Source organism: Rattus norvegicus, chromosome 16, assembly GCF_021556685.1.
Source record: "Rattus norvegicus strain SHRSP/BbbUtx chromosome 16, alternate assembly SHRSP_T2T, whole genome shotgun sequence".
Taxonomy (NCBI): Eukaryota; Metazoa; Chordata; class Mammalia; order Rodentia; family Muridae; genus Rattus; species Rattus norvegicus.
The window spans coordinates 17,385,674-17,406,790 of NC_141549.1; the positions used below are offsets into that span (position 1 = coordinate 17,385,674).

Sequence of the window (21,117 nt, forward strand, 5' to 3'; positions counted from 1 at the left end):
AGAAGAAAAGAGAGAGAGAGAGAGAGAGGAAACAGTTACTTAAGGACTGGAGAGATGGCTCAGTGGTTGAGAGCACTGACTGCTCTTCCAGAGGTCCTGAGTTCAAATCCCAGCAACCACATGGTGGCTCACAACCATCTGTAATGAGATCTGATGCCCTCTTCTGGTGTGTCTGAAGACAGTGACAGTGTATTTATAAATAATAAATAAATAAATTTTTTAAAAGAATTATTTATTAATTGATTTAGTTTATGTATGTGAGTACACTGTAGCTGTCTTCATGACATCAGAAGAAGGCATCGGACCTCACTGCAGATGGTTGTGAGCCACCATGTGGTTGCTGGGATTTGAACTCAGGACCTCTGGGACAGCAGTCAGTGCTCCTAACCACTGAGCCATCTCTGCAGCCCCAAATAAATCTTTTTTAAAGGGGGTTACTTAAAAGCAAGTTTGGAGGGTTGGGTGGGCTGTCTTAGAGGTTGGGAGCTGTGGTGGTTTGTATATGCTTGGCCTTGGGAGTACACTATGAGGAGGTGTGGCCTTGTTGGAGTAGGCGTGTCACTGTGGAAATGGGCTTTGAGACCCTCACCCTAGCCGCCTGGAAGGGAATCTCTCCTGGTTGCCTTCGAATCAAGATATAAAATTCAAGGGGTTGGGGATTTAGCTCAGTGGTAGAGTACTTGCCTAACAAGCACAAGGCCCTGGGTTCAGTCCTCAGCTCCGGAAAAAAAAAAATATATATATATATATATACGCATATATACATGTATATATATATATATATAATTCAGCTCCTCCAGCACCGTGTCTGCTCATGCTGCCATGCTCCCACCATGAGGATAGTGAGCCGGTAAGACAGCCCTAATGAAATGTTGTCCCTTTTAAGAGTTGCCTTGGTTGTTAGCATTCTAAGCTCTGCCCCACAGTTACCTGACAACAACCAGGTAACTATAAAAGGGGCTGCTTGCCACCCCACCCTCCTCTCTTGTTCTCTCTCTTGCTCTCTTGCTCTTGCCTTCCTGCCCCTGCTCCGTCCTCCTGTTCCCCTCCCCCATCTCTCCCCATGTGCTCATGGCCAATCTCTACTTCTCTACTCTTTCTCTTTCTCTGCCTCTACTGCCTTCTTGACTCCATTCCCCATGCTCTGAATAAACTTTATTCTATACTGTACCATTGAGTAGCTGGTCCCTCAGGGGGAAGGGATGGCTCAGCATGAGCCTGCAGAGGCACCCCACACCTCACCGACACCTCCATAGAACAATGCCCCCTCTCTTTATCATTTTATAAACACATCCTATAGTGCCGTGTCTTAGATTTAGAAACTGCAGGTTTGCATCCCATCCCCCCCCACCCCCCCCCACTCCCCCCCCCCGCACCACCACCACACTACTACACGGAGATCCAATCGCTAGCCTAAACTTCAGAGAACTGGTAAGCCCCCAATCCCCACTGGTCAGAGTAAACATCCCCATGGTGCCAGGGGAGAGTTCTTGAGCTGGGAGCTACCCCTGTGCTACCCTTGAGGATGGAGACATTCAGCCTTTTCACTGACCCTCGTTCTAGGACATTCTCCCTTGTGTGAGATTTTCCTCTCTCCTTTTGGTCTAATTCACAGTAAGCAGAAAGCAATTATCTCTACATGACCACTAAACTGGCACTATGAAACAATTCTCTTGCTAGCGATCTGTAGCCATCCACAGCGTAAGCTTCCCCCTCTTCCCTCCCTCATTGCAGCTGTGGCACTGCAGCTCCTGGTTCGCCGCTTGAAAAGTGGGTCTGGCCCCACCCCTTGCGTCCTGCCAGGGACTCTGTGATACTAGCTTTCCCATGCCAGCAACCATCTGCCACCCCTACACTTGGCACTCTCTCGTGCGAGGAGCTCCTGCTCTCTGCTCGCCAAAGCTGCACACTGGGCCCAGCCTGCCTGCTCCGCTCGCTCGCAGCCTCAGGAAAAGCAGCTTTGGCCCTGCCCACCCCTATCTGCTCCTGTCCTCGTTGCCACTGTCTTCTTTGACCACTCTGAGCACTATTGTAGTTCTGTTTGGACCTGCTGCTGCCGCCGGGAGAACACTTGGGGTGCTTTCCCCGCCCACCACGGGACAGGTTAGAAACACTGGTCAGGGGTTTCCAGCTGCCCGGAGGAAGCTCCGTCCCACCCGCCTGTGTCCAACCACCCCTGCCCCTTGACACTGTTGCCACTGCCGCTTCTGCCACCGCTGACAGCTTTATTTCTTCCCATTGTGGCCCACACCAACCCTAAGCCAAGCGTTTCTCTACTAATGCAAAACCAAACGTTTCTGTGCTAATACAAAATGTGTTTTTCTCTGTTTACACAACCTGTCGAAGTTACTTAAGATTTTCATTCCTGGGCTGGGGATTTAGCTCAGTGGTAGAGCCCTTACCTAGGAAGCGCAAGGCCCTGGGTTCGGTCCCCAGCTCCGGAAAAAAAAAAAAAAAAAAAGAACCAAAAAAAAAAAAAAAAAGATTTTCATTCCTATCCTGTCTTGATAAATAACGGTTTTTGCTACTGTCATTAAATTATGGTGTGCTCTATTCAGATATAACCAATCAATATAGCTCTCAATCTTGTCAGAAGTCAGCTAATTGTTAATATATTTGTTTATGACAGATAGAATCTCTGGAATCCTTTAACAGTTTACCCCGACAAGGTCTCAAAAGATATGAACGCAGTTTCAAGAGTCTGCCCTGATTGTGATATGATAACCACTGAGAAACACAGTGGACAAAACTGGAGACCCTCAGAGTCAAAGATTTGTCTAAATCAAGGTAAGTCATTTCTCATGTCATAGATATCCATTCCACAGAGAAAAAGCTCTTGTCTTCTGGGCTCGAAAGACAGACTGACTCACTCCACCCTAGACGCCTCGAAGACCAGAGACCACAGGGAACTGTTGGCTAGTAAAAATGGCTCTGTCATTTTTTAAATAATATGACTTCTAGATTATAATCTATTCCCCAGATTTCTGACTACATTGACACCCAAAGTAACTGTAGCTTGACAACTGAGAAAACAGACCTCTAAACTCAGTTTCTAGCAACTAGTTCAGACACAAGCTTTCACAGATCTAATCTGTTACTTCCTTACCTAAACTTAGGTTTCATTGATTAAATGCTTCATATTTCCCCTTCTTGCTAAACATTCCACTATACAATACAACTGTATAATAAATTCTTGTTCCTTCTGCTCCACAAGAAGCTCATCTTAAAGAATGTTCATGTTGGGGGTTGGGGATTTAGCTCAGTGGTAGAGCGCTTGCCTAGGAAGCGCAAGGCCCTGAGTTCGGTCCCCAGCTCCGAAAAAAAGAACCAAAAAAAAAAAAAAAAAAAAAAGAGGGAGAATGTTCATGTTGTTAACTTTTGTTGTTATCTCTTTTGTAAATGTATAGGCTACAGGAAACCCACTCAGACCTACCTCTCATGGACCAAATAGACTCCACCCAGATAAGTACATCTGTCCAAAGTTCCCACTTACTACCTATTCCAAAGGGTGGGATTCCTCTGGGTTTCAAATGTACATCTAAGGAAAAAAAATGTTTTCTCCCCAACGTACTTAACCTTATTCTCTACCTGTAATAAACATATGTGTGTGCCAGCATCTTATCAAGTCCAGGCGCTTACTACACCAGGACAGCTCCAGAGAAGCGACCTCCAGATGCTCTAACCTCCTCTCACAGACACAGATGTTTCTACTGGGCTTCTTCCTTCTGACCTATCCTCAGGTGGTCCCATAGACCCTGGACAACAAGGAAACAGCCAACTCTTAAGACTGGACCAACACTCTTTCTTCTGCTCTTCCATTCTTCCTCTCTCTCTCTCTCTCTCTCTCTCTCTCTCTCTCTCTCTCTCTCTCCCTCCCTCTCCTGGCTTGACACAATTAAAAAAAAAAAAAAAAAAAAAGACTGGACCAACATCCCATACCCACATTTCTAGGTTCCCTAGAGACACGTCACCCTGAAGCAAGCAGGAAGCAGTCAGAGATCACGACGACCTGCTCCATCACTCCTTCCAAATTTTTCTTTTTTAATTAAACCAAAACAGGGGAATGTTAGCATTCTGTCTAAGCTCTGCCCCACAGTTACCTGGCAACAGCGAGGTATGCCTGACACTATGAAAGGGGCTGCTTGCCCCTGCTCTCTCTTGTTCTCTAAGTGCTCTTGCCTTCCTGCCCCTACTCTGTCCTCCTGTTCTCCTTCCTCCCCCTCTCTCCACGTGCTCATGGCCAGCCTCTACTTCTCTAATCTCTCTCTCTCTCTCTCTCTCTCTCTCTCTCTCTCTCTCTCTCTCTCTCTCTGTCTCTACTGCCCTCTTGACTCCCCTCCTCATGCTCTGAATAAACTCTATTCTGTACTACACCACTGACTGGCTGGTCTCTCAGGGGGAAGGGATGCCTCAGCATGAGTTCTCAGAGGTACCCCCTCCCCCCACACCTCCATAGAGCATATCTCCCCTCTCTTTATCTTTTTTTTTTGGTTCTTTTTTTCGGAGCTGGGGACCAAACCCAGGGCCTTGCGCTTCCTAGGCAAGCGCTCTACCACTGAGCTAAATCCCCAACCCCCTCTTTATCTTTTTATAAACACATCATTAGTCATGGTGTCTCTTCCGAGTAATAGAACCCTAACTAAGGCAGGAGAATTTGCTGCTCTTTCAGAGAGCTGAGTTCAGTCCTCAGAACTCGCCCTGAGCATCTCGCAAATCCCACAACAGCCTGGAACCCTAAGTCTGGGAACCCAAAGCTCTAGTCTCCGCAGACACCTGCAGACACGTGACACAGCCACCCACGGACTCGTGTGCACATAAATAAAAAGTCATAAATCTTTAAAAATGAAACTGGCTTGGTAGGGCTGAGTCTGTGTCTTGGTCAGCGGAGTGCTTGCCCAGCACACAGAAAGCTGCAGGTTTGATGCCCGGTGTGTAGTGTGTGGGGAGGGGGGGGGGGGAACGATGATGAGGTTATGCCTTTTATCCCTGCACTTGGAGGTAGAGGCAGGCGGATCCAGAACTAAAGGCCATCCTTAGCTACAGAGAGGTCAGTGTCAGCCTGGATTTCATGAGACTGTCTCCACAGCAGTTTAACATTTTTAGAGATGTTGGGTGTTTTTTGTCTCGTTCCTTTTAAAAGGGGGACATGTCCAAGCTTGCTAGGAACAGGCTTTGTGAGGCATGGTATTGAGAACAACAGGAAATGACCCAGCAAATTCTCCTTAGCAACCACACAGGAGGTCCACCTCTGCTCACAAGCTGACAGGGAGGTGAGGCAAGTCGGGGTGTGGGAAGAGGTTGGTAGGAGGGAGCTGGGCCAAATGGCAGCCTGCAGCACTGACCCAGTGCAGGCTGGAAAGAAGGGGAGACCAAGAGTACTGGGAGTTCACTCTGCCTTTGTAAATTCTGTAGCCCAGAGAGAAAGAAATGCAAATCAGAAACAACTAGGGCGATGAGAATCTGAGAGACTGAGAGGCTGAGAGGAGATAGGCAGGGGAGAAGCAGTGAGGGGAAGCCTCCAGAGGCAGCCCCTTCCCTCTCCTACCCCTGCTGGGCTAGACTGGTGCTAGTGTTGTCGTCAGCATGGGGCACCAGGAGGGTGTTAAAGGGCAAGCACAGCCATTTTGGAGCCTTCAGTGTGAGAGTCCCTTCTGTCACTGTTCTGCTCCGATGGTGCTGATGATGGGGCCCTCTCACAGGTGGGCCAAATGCTCTACCACTGAGCCATACTCTCAAGTTCCGCTAACTTTATTTTACTTGTTTATTTGGAAACATCATCTCCTGATACTTCCTAGGCTGGCCTTGAAATCCTGGCTCAAGCGATGCTCTTCTTACAGAGGACCCAGGTTCTGTTCCCAGGACCTCACCTGGCAGTCAGTCCATTGGTAACTCCACTTCCAAGTGACTCTGACACCCTCAACTGGCCTCCGCAGACACTGCACACGTGTGGTTCGTTGACATGCATGCAGACCAACACCCAATCGTATAAAATAACGTTACACAAATCTGGTTTAGAAATCGACTAGGACAACTGGCTTGGTGGTATGCGGAGAGCAGGGGTACTCACAGATTAACCCTGGAAGAACCAGGGATGTTAATCCCACAGAGCTGTCTCCTCAGTGGAGGATTTGCAGACCTTTTTCCACTCAGAAGGCTGTGAGTAGATGTGGGTAATAACCTGGTGAGCTTCTTTATGCCAGCCAGACTTCTCCCCTCCCCAGACCTGTCTTTAACAGAACCCATCAGTAGGGGAAATGTCACCTGCACTTTATAGCCCACTGTCTTTATGCTATCTCAGTCAGAGACCAAACCAGATCCTAGACCCTTAAGCTGTAGAACCCACATTCATGGTAGAGGTCACATATCCCTTGCCAAAGAGTTTCCATGTGGTCACACTTTATTATATGAACATGGGATTGAGATAATAGTTACCAGGAAAAGCATAATGTTTGCAAACTTATACTGTACTTAAACACATGAAGCACAGGTATCCGTCCACATCACTACATAATCTGGGCATGGTGACACACACCCGTTATCCTATCACTTGGGAGGGAGACATAGCAGGGTCACAAATTCAACATTGTCGTCAGCTACACAATGAGTTCAAGTCCAGCCTGGGCTAAATGAGACCTCATCTCTGAAAACAAACAACATTTTGAATTTTGAGACCCAACACTAAGGCAGCAAACAGAAGGCAAGGGGTGGCGTGGCTTTCCAGGTGAACACAGACGCTTACCTCGAACGCCAAGCCGTGCTTCTGGCAGAAGCTCTGAACCTCTGGGTAGGCTGTGCACTGCAGGGCTTCTCGCTCTGTGTCCATATCTGCAAGGTACAGTCAGGAGGGTGTCAGAGAGAAGATTCCAGAAGTCTGACCAGCCCACTGCTGTGCTCAAAAGACCAGACCCCTGCAAGATGGGAATCCTCCTAAATCTCACAGGAGGAGGTGAGGGGGAGGGGAAGAGGAGTGAGAGGGGAAGGGGGAGGAAGAGGAGGAGGACAAGAAAGATGGGGCCAGCAAGACAGCTCAGCAGTAAAGGAACACGAATGAACACACTCTTCTTGAATGTTGCCTTCTGACCTCCACACACATGTGCTGTCCTGCTACACACACAACTCTCTCCACAGAAAGACCACACACGAATGAAATCTCAAAATGACATGGAGTCAAACCAAAGAAACCAACGGTTCCACATCAGCGGAGTCGCCTGTGTGAGCTCCGCAGTATCACAACCCAAGCCGCCCCAGCCCCAGCCCAGGAGAACGATCCCAGTGTGGTGTGTGGGGCAGGGAACACTGGGAGATGGAGCCTCTGGCCCCAGCGTGCAGGAGGCGTTTCCGATGCTTTCCAGCCCCATGCAGTTGTGTAAATTCTCACTGTGTCCTCCTTATCCGAGGGAGACGTGATTCAGTCACAGTGGGCTCATAAGCTCTTGGACCAAAACCGGGGATGCCCTGGGTTTCATCCCTTGCACCGCAACAAAACAAGAGAATGCACCAAACACGGCCAGGACAATCAGCAGATCACAAGCCAGATAAACAAGGAGGGTCACGGACGAATACAGGCTGATCCATTCCAGGCTCTGTTTGTAACACATAACAGGATTAGTCCCAGTTCCTCTGAAATAGAGTGAACCAGGTACGTTTTCGGTGCTGTGTGTTTTGCTGTGCTGACACAGAACTCACAGGTGAGGCAGGGACTACACCTGTGAGCCACGCCCCAGCCCTGCACAGGGGGATTCTAGGCAGGGGGTCTACCCCTGAGCCACGCCCCCAGCCTTTCATTGGGCGATTCTAGGCAGGTCCACCACAATCCGAAGTCACTGACTCAAAATACCTATTCAGAGTCGGACTTGGGAGCTGCCCAGGATGGCTGTCTGGATCCTATCTCCAGAACAAAAACATCAAATAAATAAACAGCAACAACAACAAAAATCTTTTCTAAAGGAAATGCTGCTTGGGTGGGAGGTTAGCGGTGTGGCACAGTGGGAGAGCATTTGGGGGGGCAGACATAAGGGCCCTCGTCTTTAGACAAGTTATCATCGCAGTACCTGTTAAGTGTATGTGAAATGCTAGGGTCTGCGTCCAGCAACTTCCAAGCACACACAGGCAAAACAGAAAGAGCAGAGCACCCAGGCCGTTTCTTGTGACCACCGGCTGCAGTAGCAGGCTATTCCCGCAATTATGTTCAACAGTTTACTCGATGTGATGGAGAGTCCAGGAGGAGCTCTGACAAGGATTCCAATGTGGGTCACCAGCCCGTGTCTTCTCACACGCGTCTTTTGGAGGACACCCTGAGGCATCCCTACTACCGTCAAGAGTGGCGGCTTGTCTCGAGCCACCGCCCCACCCTTACCTGAGACAGTAGAGCTGATGAAAATTACCACAGCGTTGCTGGAAGAGGGTGCTGGCAGAGAGCCCATCTGACCCTGGAGAAGCCGCTGGCGAGTGCCAGGGCTGAGGGGTCCCACATCCATGCTTCCCATCCGCCTGGATAATTCTTCCCCAGGAAAGGTCCTGAGACCCATGCACCTCACAGGAACACCTGAGGAACCCTCCCAGGAGGCTGGCCAGGTGTGGCCACCTGTGAGAGCGGACGTATCTCGTGCTCTAGGTCCCTTGGTTACTTGCTGCCTTGGTCACCCCCGGCACTCCTGCAAAGATGCCCAGGTGCTTGTGTCAGCAAGGGCTAACAGGCTGTGGAACAGAGGCTTTCCCCATGTCTCTGGATATTGTTGCCTCCTTCAGGCATCAGAGCTTCTCAAGGAAGCTTCAGTGATCACCATAGCAACTGTGGTTCATAGCACAGGGTGCTGGAGCCCAGGGACCAGACAATCTTTCTAATACCTGGCTTCCCTGAGGACTCTATGTAAATTGAGCCTGAGCCCAGGTATGCAGAGGGAGTCCAAGGAAGGGATGCTGGGAGCCTTGAGTAGTTCTCTCTCTCTCTCTCTCTCTCTCTCTCTCTCTCTCTCTCTCTGCCTCTGTCATAAACCAGTATTCAGGCACAGTGAAGGTTTTACAACATAGTTGTCTCTTGGAGCACTATATATGCTGACCCAGAACACATCGATGTCTGCAGACCTCAGGCGTAGGGAACCGCGACTAGGGGTGCCAGGAACATCGAGTGAGTGGAGGGCTTGGTGAAAGGCTTAGGGGTGAAGCTGCTGCCTAGTGTCCCCCAGTGAGGGGCAAGGGACATGACTCAGGGGTGGAGCCACCCCCTAAAATCCCCCAGTGACCGGTGGTATGGATGGCTCAGATGTGGTCTAGTTTCTAGCGTGCACAAAATCCTAGATCAGTTGCTCTTAACCTATGGGCCATGACTCCCTTGGCAGACAAAAGACAGCTTCACAGGGATTGTCTAACATCATCAGAAAAGACAGATATTTATGTCATGATTCATAACAGCAGTGAAAGTAGTTATAGAGCAGCAATGGAAATAATTTTATGGCTGGGGATCACCACAACATAAAGAACTGTATTAAAGAGTTACAGCCTCAGGAAGGTTGAGAACCACTGCCCTAGACTGACTCTCAGTGAAGATGTGGGTAATTGGGAAGGAGAATGGGGAGGGAAAGAGGGAGGAAACCTCCCTGGCTGTGTCTGACGCTCCCACTTCTCAGTCTTCTCGACTCCAGTGGCAGACACAGAACGAACCTGTGTTTCATCTCACGCAGCATAAGCACTGGCTCCTGCATTGTCTTCTTGGAGCATGGAAGCCTCAAGCCTCCTGGTTCAGGCATCAGCTTTATCTTCTGAGAATTGAGAGCAAAAGCCCCTCGGGAATCCCTGCCCCACACGAAATTGTCAGGCAGCATCATGGGTCAACAGGAGAATGAAGGTGTTAGCACATGAAAGGAATATGAACTAGGCACTGAGGACACACAGAGTGCGGGGGGCCGGGCAGATACATATATAAATATATACACTATATTATGTCATATATGTTACATGAAATATTAATATGTTAAAGGAATAGCTTGGTGGTGAATACCTGCGACCCCAGCACTCTGGAGGGTGAGGCAAAAAGGTTATGAGTCACACGTCAGCCTAGGTTGTAGCAACACCCTATCTGAGGAGGCTGGAGAGAAGCACTGGTTACTCTTCCAGAAGATCCAGGCTCAGTTCCAGGACCCACATGGTACCTCACAACCACTTGTAACTCCAATGTTAGGAATCCAGCCTCTTCTGGCTGGAGGGTGCACTTCACACACATGGTACACAGACCAGAAGTCTCGGCACTCAAGAGGCAGAGGCAGGTGGATCTCTATGAGTCCAAGACCAGCCTGGTCTATAAAGTGAGTTCCAGGACAGCCAAGGTTGCACAGAGAGACCCTGTCCCAAAAAACTAAAAATAAAGTCAAAAGTTAAAAAGCAGAACAGAACCAAACCACAAGGCTGGCAAGATGGATCAGAGGGCAAAGGAGCTTGCAGCTAAGCCCCATGAGTTGAGTTGATCCCAGGACCATACAGTGCAGTCCACACACAGGTTGTGTCACACTCATACACACAAGACCGCCTCATACTCAGCGTGCGAACATGTATCTTTTTTTTTTTTTTTTGGTTCTTTTTTTCGGAGCTGGGGACCGAACCCAGGGCCTTGTGCTTCCTAGGTAAGCGCTCTACCACTGAGCTAAATCCCCAGCTCTGCGAACATGTATCCTTGATGATCGCTTCCAGATATTTAAAGGAGGCTCAAGACATTTTGGTCTTGATCTTTGCCCCAAGACCCCAGGTCTTTTTTTTTTTTTTCTTTTTTTTCTGAGCTGGGGACCGAACCCAGGGCCTTGCACTTGCTAGGCAAGGGCTCTACCACTGAGCTAAATCCCCAACCCCGACCCCAGGTCTTTATGCCCTCTGACGCTGGCTTACTCAATTACTTCATGAAACTGAACCACTCTGTGAAAGGGGACGCAGTGGGAGAGTGTAATCTTTCCTACTGGTCCCTAGCTGTAGTCACTAAAGATAAAAAGCACCCCCACCCTCCCCACCCCCGATTGCCACCAAAGTCCTCAATCAAAAATCTCTCCAAGGGGGCTGGAGAGATGGCTCAGGGGTTAAGAGCACTGACTGCTCTTCCAGAGGTCCTGAGTTCAATTCCCAGCAACCACATGGTGGCTCACAACCATCTGTAATGGGATCTGATGCCCTCTTCTGGTGTGTCTGAAGACAGCTACAGTGTACTCATATACATAAAATAATAAATCTTTAAAAAAAAAATCTCTCCAAGGGGGTTGGGGATTTAGTTCAGTGGTAGAGCGCTTGCCTAGCAAGCGCAAGGCCCTGGGTTCAGTCCCCAGCTCCGAAAAAAAAAAAAAAGAAAAAAAAATCTCTCTAGATGTCAGTGTCTCCCTGGAGGCAGGATCCCCTTGTAAGGTCCCCTGGCCTAAACTGGACATGGTAGTTCACACATGGGGTGTTTGCCTAGCATGGGAGTGCACGCTTATAATCCCATGAGTCAGAAGGTAGAGGCAGGAGGATCAGGAGTTCAAAGTCATCCTCATTTATATACATGGTGAGTTCAAGGCCAGTCTGAACATCATGAGACTGTCATAGACACCAAGTGGGTGGGGGTGGGGCAACACTCAGGCTATGTGTGACAGTGAAGCTATTGTTCCAGATCAGCCTGGGTCAGCATAACAAATGGAGACAAGCCTAGATTATAGGAGATCCTGCCTCAAAAAGGCAGAAGGTGGGGGCTACAGAGATGGCTCAACGGTTAAGAGTACTGACTGCTCTTCCAGAGGTCCTGAGCTCAAATCCCAGCAATCACATGGTGGCTCACAACCATCGGTAATGAGATCTGATGCCCTCTTCTGGTGTGTCTGAAGATGGCTACAGTGTATATAATAAATAAATAAATTTTTTTAAAAGGCAGGGGCTGGAGAGTTGGCTCAGTGGTTAAGAGCACTGACTGCTCTTCCAGAGGTCCTGAGTTTGAATCCCAGCAACCACATGGTGGTTCACAGCCATCTGTAATGAGATCTGATGCCCTCTTCTGGTGTGTCCGAAGACAGCTACAGTGTACTTATATATAATAAATAAATAAATCTTAAAAAAATAAAAAAAAATAAAAAATAAATTTAAAAAGGCAGAAGGTATGAGGAGGGGAGAAAGGGGAGAGGAGAAAGAGGAGGAGGAAGGGGAGGTGGAGGAAGAGGACCCGTCCCTACCTTACCTCCTCCCTTTGCACATTCTTTCCCGTTCTTATTTCAGTTTAAATGCTACCTCTCCTGAAGGTCCTTGATTCAATGTGTCCTTTCAACCATTCCCTTTGGGCCTCACCCGTATTCTGTGCCGTACTCACCCTCAGCTCCTACAGCTCTCCGCGTTCAATGCCTTCTCCCTGGGGAGTGTGGGTCCCATAGGTGCATACGTCCTGGGAACCTGGGTCCGCATGCCCAGCGCACAGTAGGACTCACCGACAAATCTGAGCTCAGTGGGTGCTTGGGGAGCTGCCTAGTTTTGGCTCCTGTATATTACTGCAAACACCTCAGCAAGCGTGGGGTTTCTTCCACACATTCAGGGCCCTTTGCAGCACCAGCTCCCGGCTCTCTTCGGGACGCCAGCTTCCCTCTCACTGCCATGGAAGGCATCATTCGGAAGTCTCTCAGAGATGCGGGTGAAAGAAGAGAGTTCCCTGGGCTCAGAGCCACAGTGGAAACCAGGCTCTGCCTCTCCTGGAAACTTTTGTCTTAGTTCCTTTGTGGTCACCCAGCTGACTTCCCCCAGCAACTTGGATAAAGAAAAGGAACTGGTTGTGCCGCAGCCCAGGCTGGGCGCCTGGCCAGGCATGGCGATTAACTGTTGTGTACCAGGCTTGACACCTCACAGCAGCCGAGCTCTCTGTGGCAGCAGTACCCAATGCTGTCTGGTCCACATCTGGCGCTGGCTGTCATGCCATCCTAGGGCCACAGGAAATGTGCTTCAGGACTGGAGAAGGGTCAGAGGTTAAGAGCAATCGTTGCTCTTCCTGCCGACCTGTGCTCTGTACTGAGCAACTACCTTGGATGTGACTCATGACCACCTTTACCTCCAGCCCATTACTGAGGGCACTCAAGGCAGGAACTGAAACAGAAGCCATGGAGGATGCTGCGTACTGGCTTGCCCCCCCCAGCTTGTTCAGCCTGCTTCCTTAGACATCCAAGGACCACCCGCCCAGGAGCACCACCCACAGTGAGCTGGGCCCTCCCACATCAGTCACTAAGAAAATACGGCTGTCTAATTCGACGTAAGACCCACTCAACAGGAAGGAGATTGAACTGGTACTGAAACCTAGCCGGTTTCTCGGGGCTAAGGTCACGGATCTTAGAAAAGAATCTACTATCGCCACTTTTCTAGACTAGCGTTGTCTCTGACTACATCACACCTTAGACCTGCAGACAAGTGCAGCTCCCAGCCCTTGGCAGAGAAGCCTCCGCGACAACAATGCAGAGATCAGGAGATGGTGGGAACCCAGCCCCAGGGGTACATCCACATCACAGCTCCTGCATCCGAGTCTCGGGGATCACCTGCACAGAGGCAACAGGGAGATTTAAGAGCCAGACTAGCAGGAAGTCTGCTGTGAAACAGCCTCCCTAGAAATGGCTTCCGAAACAAGACAGGAACCAGGTCAATGTTAATGGACATGTTAACGTGAGAGGAAGAAGACTGCACAGGGCTCACCCTAGACACAGAACTACAGGCAACGAAGGACAGCTGAAGAGCCTCTCCCAGGGCTGGGGACCCTCATTGCTTGTCCAGTGCAGAGCAGTCAGCTCTGAAACCATCTACACACAAAGAACAGAAACAGGCTCAGCAGGCTGTAGTCATGTGTGTGAGCTGGTCACAGGTGTACATATATAACAATACTAACTAGGGCTGGAGAGATGGCTGAGAGGTTAAGAGCACTGACTGCTCTTCCAGAGGTCCTGAGTTCAATTCCCAGCAACCACACGGTGGCTCACAACCATCCGTAATGGAATCTGATGCCCTCTTCTGGTGTGTCTGAAGACAGCTACAGTGTACTTATATATAATAAATAAATAAATTTAAAAAACAAAAAGACTTTTTCCCCCTCCGGAGACAGGGTTTCTCTGTGTACCTCTAGCTATCCTGAAACTTGCTCTGTAGACCAGGTTGACCTCAAACTCAGAGATCCACCTGCCTCTGCCTCCCGGGCTTTAGAATTAAAGGCATGTGAATACATTTTGCTTACATGTGCTTGAGACAAGTTCATGTAGCTGGACTGGCGTTGAATTCATCCTCCTGCCTCTCTCTGCCTTGCTCCAGGACTGCAGGAGTAGCATTTGGGGAAACATTAGGTCTTTGGTTCTTAGAGTGGTTTACCTACCGCTGTGCTGCTCCAGGGCATTTCTGTGCGCCTTCAGCCATATTTTGCAAGCCTAACCCATCCCCCACCTTGTGGAACAGGCATCAAGGCTGAGTGACGTCAAGGCACAGTTGGCTGCGGAGCAGGGAAGTCGCTAGGTTGGGCTCCGTGCAAGCAGGGCAGTGGCGCCCTCTGGAGTTAAGTCTGGGAATTGTGCGCGAACCGGCACAGCTCCTGATTCCAGCGCCCACTCAAGTTCAGGAAGGAAGAGGCACATCACCACGCTTGCACATTTGAGGGGATGACAGGTCTCTGCTACCCCCGAAAACCCAAGGCAGAGCATGGTGTCGCACGCCTTTAATCCCAGCACTTCGAGGCAGAAGCAGGCTAATCTCTGTGAGTTCGAAGCCTGCCTGCTCTACATAGGAAGTCCAAATCAGCCTGGTATATATAGTGAGACACTAAAAATAAATTTAAAAAATTAACTGGGGGGGGGGGTTGGGGATTTAGCTCAGTGGTAGAGCGCTTGCCTAGCAACCGCAAGGCCCTGGGTTCGGTCCCCAGCTCCGAAAAAAAGAAAAAAGAAAAAAAAAATTAACTGGGGTTATAGCACAGACACAATTAATAGATGTGACCTTCTGAGCTGAGAAGCATTTGTGCAGTAAAGGACAGGGTAACAGGTCAAAGTGGCAGCCCACAGAAGGAGAAATAGGGCTAATATCCAAAATATATAAAGAGCAAACAGCTAGATATCAAGAAAACAGATAACCCAGTTTAAAAATGGGGTAAAAGTTCAAACGAAGAATTCTCAATAGAGGAACCTCAAACAGCTGAGAAGCACTTAAAGAAATGCTCAGCATTCTTAGTCATCAAGGAAATGCAAATCAAAACGACTCTGAGATTCCACCTCACACCTGTCTGAAAGGCTAAGATCAGCAACACCAGTGACAGCTCATGCTGACAAGGCTGCAGAGCAAGGAGAACACCCTTCCTCATGGCTGGAGTGCGAACTAGTGCAGTCACTGTGGAAATGAATATACTGGGTTCTCAGAAAATGCATAATCCGCCTACCTCTCTACCGGCTATACCACTCTTAGACATATACCCAACGGCTGCTCCACCCTACCACGAGGACATCTGTTCATTGCTGCTATATTCTTAATAGCCAGAAATCATAAACAACTTTGATGTCCCTCAATAAAAGAATGGATAAAGGAAATGTGGTCTGTTTATATAATAGAGTTACTTGGCAGTTTTAAAAAAAATGGCATCATTAAAAAAATAAAAAATAAAAAAGCCGGGTCATGGCACATGCCTTTAGTCCCAGCACTCAGGAAGCAGAAGCAGAAGCATCTCTGAGTTTGAGACCAACCTGGCCTACAGGTCTAGTTCCAGGTCAGCCAGGGCTACACAGTGAGACCCTGTCTCAAAACAACAACAACAGCAACAACAACAATAACAACAACAAAATGACTTCCTGAAATGTAAAGATAAATGGGAGGAAGTAGAGGAAAATCATCCTGAGTGAGGTGTCCCAGGTCCACAAAGACAAATACACAGATACGGCATGCATGTGCTTATGTGGATATTAGCTCTTAGGTCAATGAGAACCAAGCTCAGTCCATTCAACTAGACAGGTGAGGTATAGAGAAAAGGACTGGGGGGGGGGAGGACAGATAGACCTCCCTAGAAATGGAAGCAGAATGGATAGTCATGGACAGCGGTGGGTGGGGGTGATTGGATGGAGCTAGAATGGACAGTCATGGACAGGGGGTAGAGCTAGAATGGACAGCATGGGTGGGGTGGAGCTAGAATGGACAGCATGGGTGGGGTGGAGCTAGAATGGACAGCATGGGTGGGGTGGAGCTAGAATGGACAGTCATGGACAGGGGGTGGAGCTAGAATGGACAGCATGGGTGGGGTGGAGCTAGAATGGACAGTCATGGACAGGGGGTGGAGCTAGAATGAACAGCATGGGTGGGGTGGAGCTAGAATGGACAGTCATGGATGGGGGTAGAGCTAGAATGGACAGTCATGGGCAGGGGGTGGAGCTAGAATGGACAGTCATGGACAGGGGCTGGAGCTAGAATGGATAGTCATGGGTGGGGTGGAGCTAGAGTGGACAGTCAAGGATAGGGGGTGGAGCTAGAATGGACAGTCATGGATGGGGTGGAGCTAGAATGGACAGTCATGGATGGGGTGGAGCTAGAATGGACAGTCAAGGATAGGGGGTGGAGCTAGAATGGATAGTCTTGGATAGGGGTGGAGCTAGAATGGACAGTCATGGATGGGGTGGAGCTAGAATGGACAGTCAAGGATAGGGGGTGGAGCTAGAATGGACAGTCATGGACGCGTGGGTGGAGCTAGAGTGAGAGGATTGAGTGGGGAGTGGGGAGTGTGAGGGCTGTAGGGAGGGAACATGGGGAGGACAGCTAAAATTAAGGGTCTTTGAAGCATATTGTGAAACCTAATACAGTAAAGCCTCACAAATATGTTCATATATGAAGGCGATCTAAATGAAATCTTCAAGTGTTACAGTTTGTTGCAGTTTCCTCTCCAACCCGAATCGGCCAGTACAAAGAAAACGCAACTCAATTAATATGAAAACAATCTAGCGTCTAGATTGGGCAGATCCACCCTACACTGTCCTATTCCTAGCTCCCAAATCCCTCATCCCTTGCACCTTTTATTTGCCAGGTCTCCAGCTTCTCCTTTTCCCACAACTCTCTCCTCGCTTCTTTCCTTTCTCCTCCCCTGACTCCTCCCCCTCCTGACTCCTCCCCTCTCGCTCCCGACTTCTCCCTCTGCCCAAATCTCGCACTCTTGCCTTTATTTTACAAATTCAGAGAGAACTCCAAGGCAAACCACATTTCCCCTTTTTGTCTAGTTAAAAAACCTTTCCCTATACATATGTGAACTAAGTATTATTATTACCATTCTGCAATTTATAAAACCAACAATACACTCATCACCCAGTTCATCAACTTTGTTCATTAACCATGTCATTTATACTAAAAATTATACCTGACTATATCCTGGTTCTAGATCCTATGCCACCTGAAAACCACCCTAACAGATTTATCATCTTTCTCAATACTAAACTGCTTGGGTTGTCTATGAGACTACCAGTCTCCAACCACATCAGAAATCCAAGAATGATTAATATTACCTGAAAATATGGGAAGCAGAAAACATGGCTTCCAAGCTTAGCCAATTTATAGAGACTGCTGATCACCTGGACAGTCCCCCTATTCCTTAATATGTCGGAGCATCAGTCTTCAGCCTTCTGGCCCAGGATCATCTGACAGACCTTTGTAATGCAGATTTTGAAGGGCTGATCACCCTGCCTTGGCAGAGATTATCAGTCAACTATTCTGCATAATTTGTCCTTTTCTGGACAGTGTTTTGTCTGTAGACAAATTGAAGCAATTTGCTCAGTGGCTGTGTCACCACAATTTGGGCAACTCCACTGATGCTCAATTTCTTCTTCGAGTCTAAGGGGTCCTGTCAGGGGCAGACAGGTCTCTAGTCAAATGATCTAGACGAAGAAATGTCCATAAACGGGTTATTCTGTGGACTTCTGACACCCTTGAAGATTTCCTATCTACACAGGCGTTTCTGAACTGTTAAGCATAGACTACTGTTGGCCTCTCTAATCGAAGTATTTCCAAAACCCATCTAAACTGACTCAGAACCATGACTTTGCTAGCTGGTCTTTAGCTGGTACTGGTTAATCAACTAAAAATAATGTATAATAGCAGTTATAGGACTGGGTCTAAGACTTGTATTCTTAGATGCATAGTGGAGGCACAATGCTTATGTTAAAGTAGCAATATTAATCTCAATTATAAATCAATAAGAAAGTATACCAATGAAAACCTCGCATTTGTGTAAAATGCATTCTATACCAATGAAAAGATTGCAGCTTCAACTTTGTATCAATTACAAACATTTCTATCAATGTAAGATATAGCCGTAAAATTTTGTTTAAAAGTAAGTTTGCTAATCTATCCCTGTTTGTCTATTTCTCTAACTTCTATGTATTACTATATCACCCCCCCCTTTTTTTAAACTAAGAAGGATAGAAAAGAGGAAAGGAAAGGTAGCAATCCCTGAGTTTAAATTCTCTAGTTCCCCCTGCCCAAAGCTACATTTGTATAGTATCCCTTAAAAGAAAACATATCCACAGCTCTTAGAATAACCAGAACCATCCACCCAACATAAGGAACTGGGACGACGATCTTCCTCGTCTGTTTCCAGCTGAATTGGGGCGAAGAATTCCCTTCTGGGGCCCAAGGGGAATTAGGAAGAGTTGGCTTTGTCCAAGTAGAGCTAGCCGGGATTTGCCTGCCAGTCACTCTGTGCTGAGAAAGTTCATCGCTTAGCTGACATCTTGACTAGGACAGTCTGAAGGGCTGGATAAGTAAGCTGGCCATTCTGGAAAAGTTCTGAAAGCAAGACTTTAAATGAAGCAGATTCAGTGACATTGAGGGAGAATCAAACACGAAGCTGGACTGGAAGGTCCCGGAATCTCAGCATCCCAGAGTGTGGATCATTTCAGGGCTGTCTTTCTCTTCTTTCATCCTGCAGCACACAAAACTTTACAAGCATCAGATAGTTCTGTAAGCGCATCCACATGGAGTAAGCAGGGTGCACAGCTTAGAAAATAAAGATCAACAAAGAAAGGTGACTGCCTTTCTTCAGGTTAGTTTGATCATATAATCAAACCGTAACATAATTTTGTAATACATGCCATTTTACAGGATGCATATAATAACAAGTTATGAGAAATTCGTACTCAAAATGTTACTGGCTGTTTATAGACATTTTAGCCTCAGCCAGTTCAGACCTAAACATCCTCATATATACATCACCTATTTGTTGATTGTCTTAGTCTCCCTTTTCTTCTGTGTCGCCAAGGACTTCAGGAGGTCTCCCCTTGTTATGTCTTATCTTTATCAGCCTGGAAGGAACCCACAGCTTTTCTTCTCCTGTAGAAACATAGGCATAACCCCTTCCCCAGCGTAACACATTTCCCATTTTCCATTCTGACATCAGAATATCCTTAATATAAGCAGGCTGGTTTAGTTCAATAGTCTTTTCCACAATCCAATGTCTTTCAGCAGCTGTGCTGTTTTGTTCATCAGCATTTAAAAAATTTAAGGTTAATAAAGCACTATGTAGCCTATCTCTGGGAGTTTTTGTTGCCCCTTTTTGCCTGTTAAGCATCACCTTTAGACTTCGACTAGATCTCTCCACAATCGCTTGTCCTGTAGGATTGTGTGGTATACCTGTAACATGTTTTATATTATAATATTCAAAGAAGCGCTTAATCTTGTTAGAGATATATGCTGGACCATTGTCCGTTTTAATCTGTATGGGTATTCCCATTATACCCATAACTTCTAACAAATGTGTAATTACAGAATCGGCCTTTTCTGACGCTAAGGCAGTTGCCCATTGAAATCCTGAATATGTATCTATAGTATGGTGTATGTATTTCAGCTTACCAAACTCTGTAAAATGGAGAACATCCATTTGCCAAATTTCATTTCTTTGGGTGCCCTTAGGGTTAGTTCCTGTAGGCAATGGAGTTTGATTATATAACGAGCAAGTAGGACATTGCCTCACAATCTCCTTGGCTTGTTGCCAAGTGATAGAGAATTCTTTCTTTAAGCCTTTGCTGTTAACATGGTGTTTTTTATGGAATTCTGAAGCCTCTAGTACACTTCCTATCAGTAGCTGGTCAATTTCATTATTACCTTGCGCCAGAGGGCCTGGCAGACCTGTATGGGATCTTATGTGTGTTATATATAGTGGGTAACTCCTATTTCTGATCTTTTGTTGTAGCTGAATAGTGATGTCAATTCAGAATAATCCTGAATAAGTTCAGCAGTCTCTATGTGTAAAACCACCCTTTCTGAATATTGAGAGTCAGTTACTATATTAAGAGGCTCTTGAAAATCTGACAACACCATGAGTATTGCATACAATTCAGATTTTTGAACTGACTTATAGGGACTCTCAGTCACCTTGCTTACATTTTCTGATTTATATCCTGCCTTTCCTGACTTACTGGCATCAGTGTAAAATGTAGGGGCTCCAGATATTGGAGTTCCCTTTATTATACGAGGGAGGATCCAGTTAGTTCGTTTTATGAACTGAAGTCGCTTGCTTTTAGGGTATCTGTTGTTAATCTCTCCTAAGAAGTTACTGCATGCTCTTTGCCAATGTTCATTTTGTACCCACAAAGAGGCAATTTCTGCATTAGTAAAAGGTACCACAATTTCAGCCGGATCCATTCCAACTAATTGTCGAAGTCTCAATTTTCCTTTAAGTATCAATTCAGAGACCTTCTCAATGTAGGTTTTCAGTTTCTTACTCTGTTTATGTGCTAAAAATATCCATTCTAAGATATAATCTTCCCTCTGCATGAGGATTCCTGTAGGGGAATGAGTAGAGGGTAAGATGACTAAGACGCAGGCCATCTTTGGATCAATACGATCTAGATCTGTGTCCTGCAATTTCCTTTCTACCAAAGCTAGCTCTTTCTCAGCCTCACCCGATAGTCTCCTTGGGCTATTTAAATCGTTATCGCCTTGTAACGTTTGAAATAAATTGCTCAACTCTTGAGTGGTCAGGCCAATCACAGGCCTCAACCAGTTAATATCTCCCAGTAGTTTCTGAAAATCATTAAGTGTCCTTAATTGATTTCTTTTGATTTGCACCTTTTGTGGCCTAATCCTTTGTAGACTTATTTTATACCCTAGATAATTAATAGAATCCCCTCTTTGTATTTTCTC

At 47.2% G+C, this 21,117-nt stretch overlaps 1 protein-coding gene and 1 long non-coding RNA gene across 6 annotated transcripts in view; one reads left to right on the forward strand and one right to left on the reverse strand.

Annotated features, from left to right (window-relative positions):
- Nucleotides 1–12,613, reverse strand: part of Nwd1 (NACHT and WD repeat domain containing 1) — a 70,145-nt gene extending 57,532 nt beyond the window's left edge. For 4 of the 5 annotated variants that reach the window (XR_015640242.1, XR_015640240.1, XR_015640241.1 and 1 more), the window contains exons 1-2: nt 12,311–12,613; nt 6,740–6,825 (exon numbers count right to left, since the gene is read on the reverse strand). Coding sequence is in view for 1 of the 5 variants with exons in the window: in XM_087589498.1 (XP_087445624.1) it covers nt 6,740–6,825; nt 8,357–8,528 (258 nt within the window). In the remaining 4 variants the exon portion in view is untranslated. Of the gene's footprint in view, nt 1–6,739; nt 6,826–8,356; nt 8,599–12,310 lie in introns of those variants that run through there. The other variant, XM_087589498.1, reaches the window with a different exon arrangement.
- Nucleotides 1,870–4,373, forward strand: LOC120097437 (uncharacterized). The gene is made up of 3 exons (XR_015640492.1): nt 1,870–2,103; nt 2,630–2,787; nt 3,408–4,373. It is a non-coding gene; the product is annotated as an uncharacterized LOC120097437 (long non-coding RNA).
- Nucleotides 12,614–21,117: the final 8,504 nt, after the last annotated feature.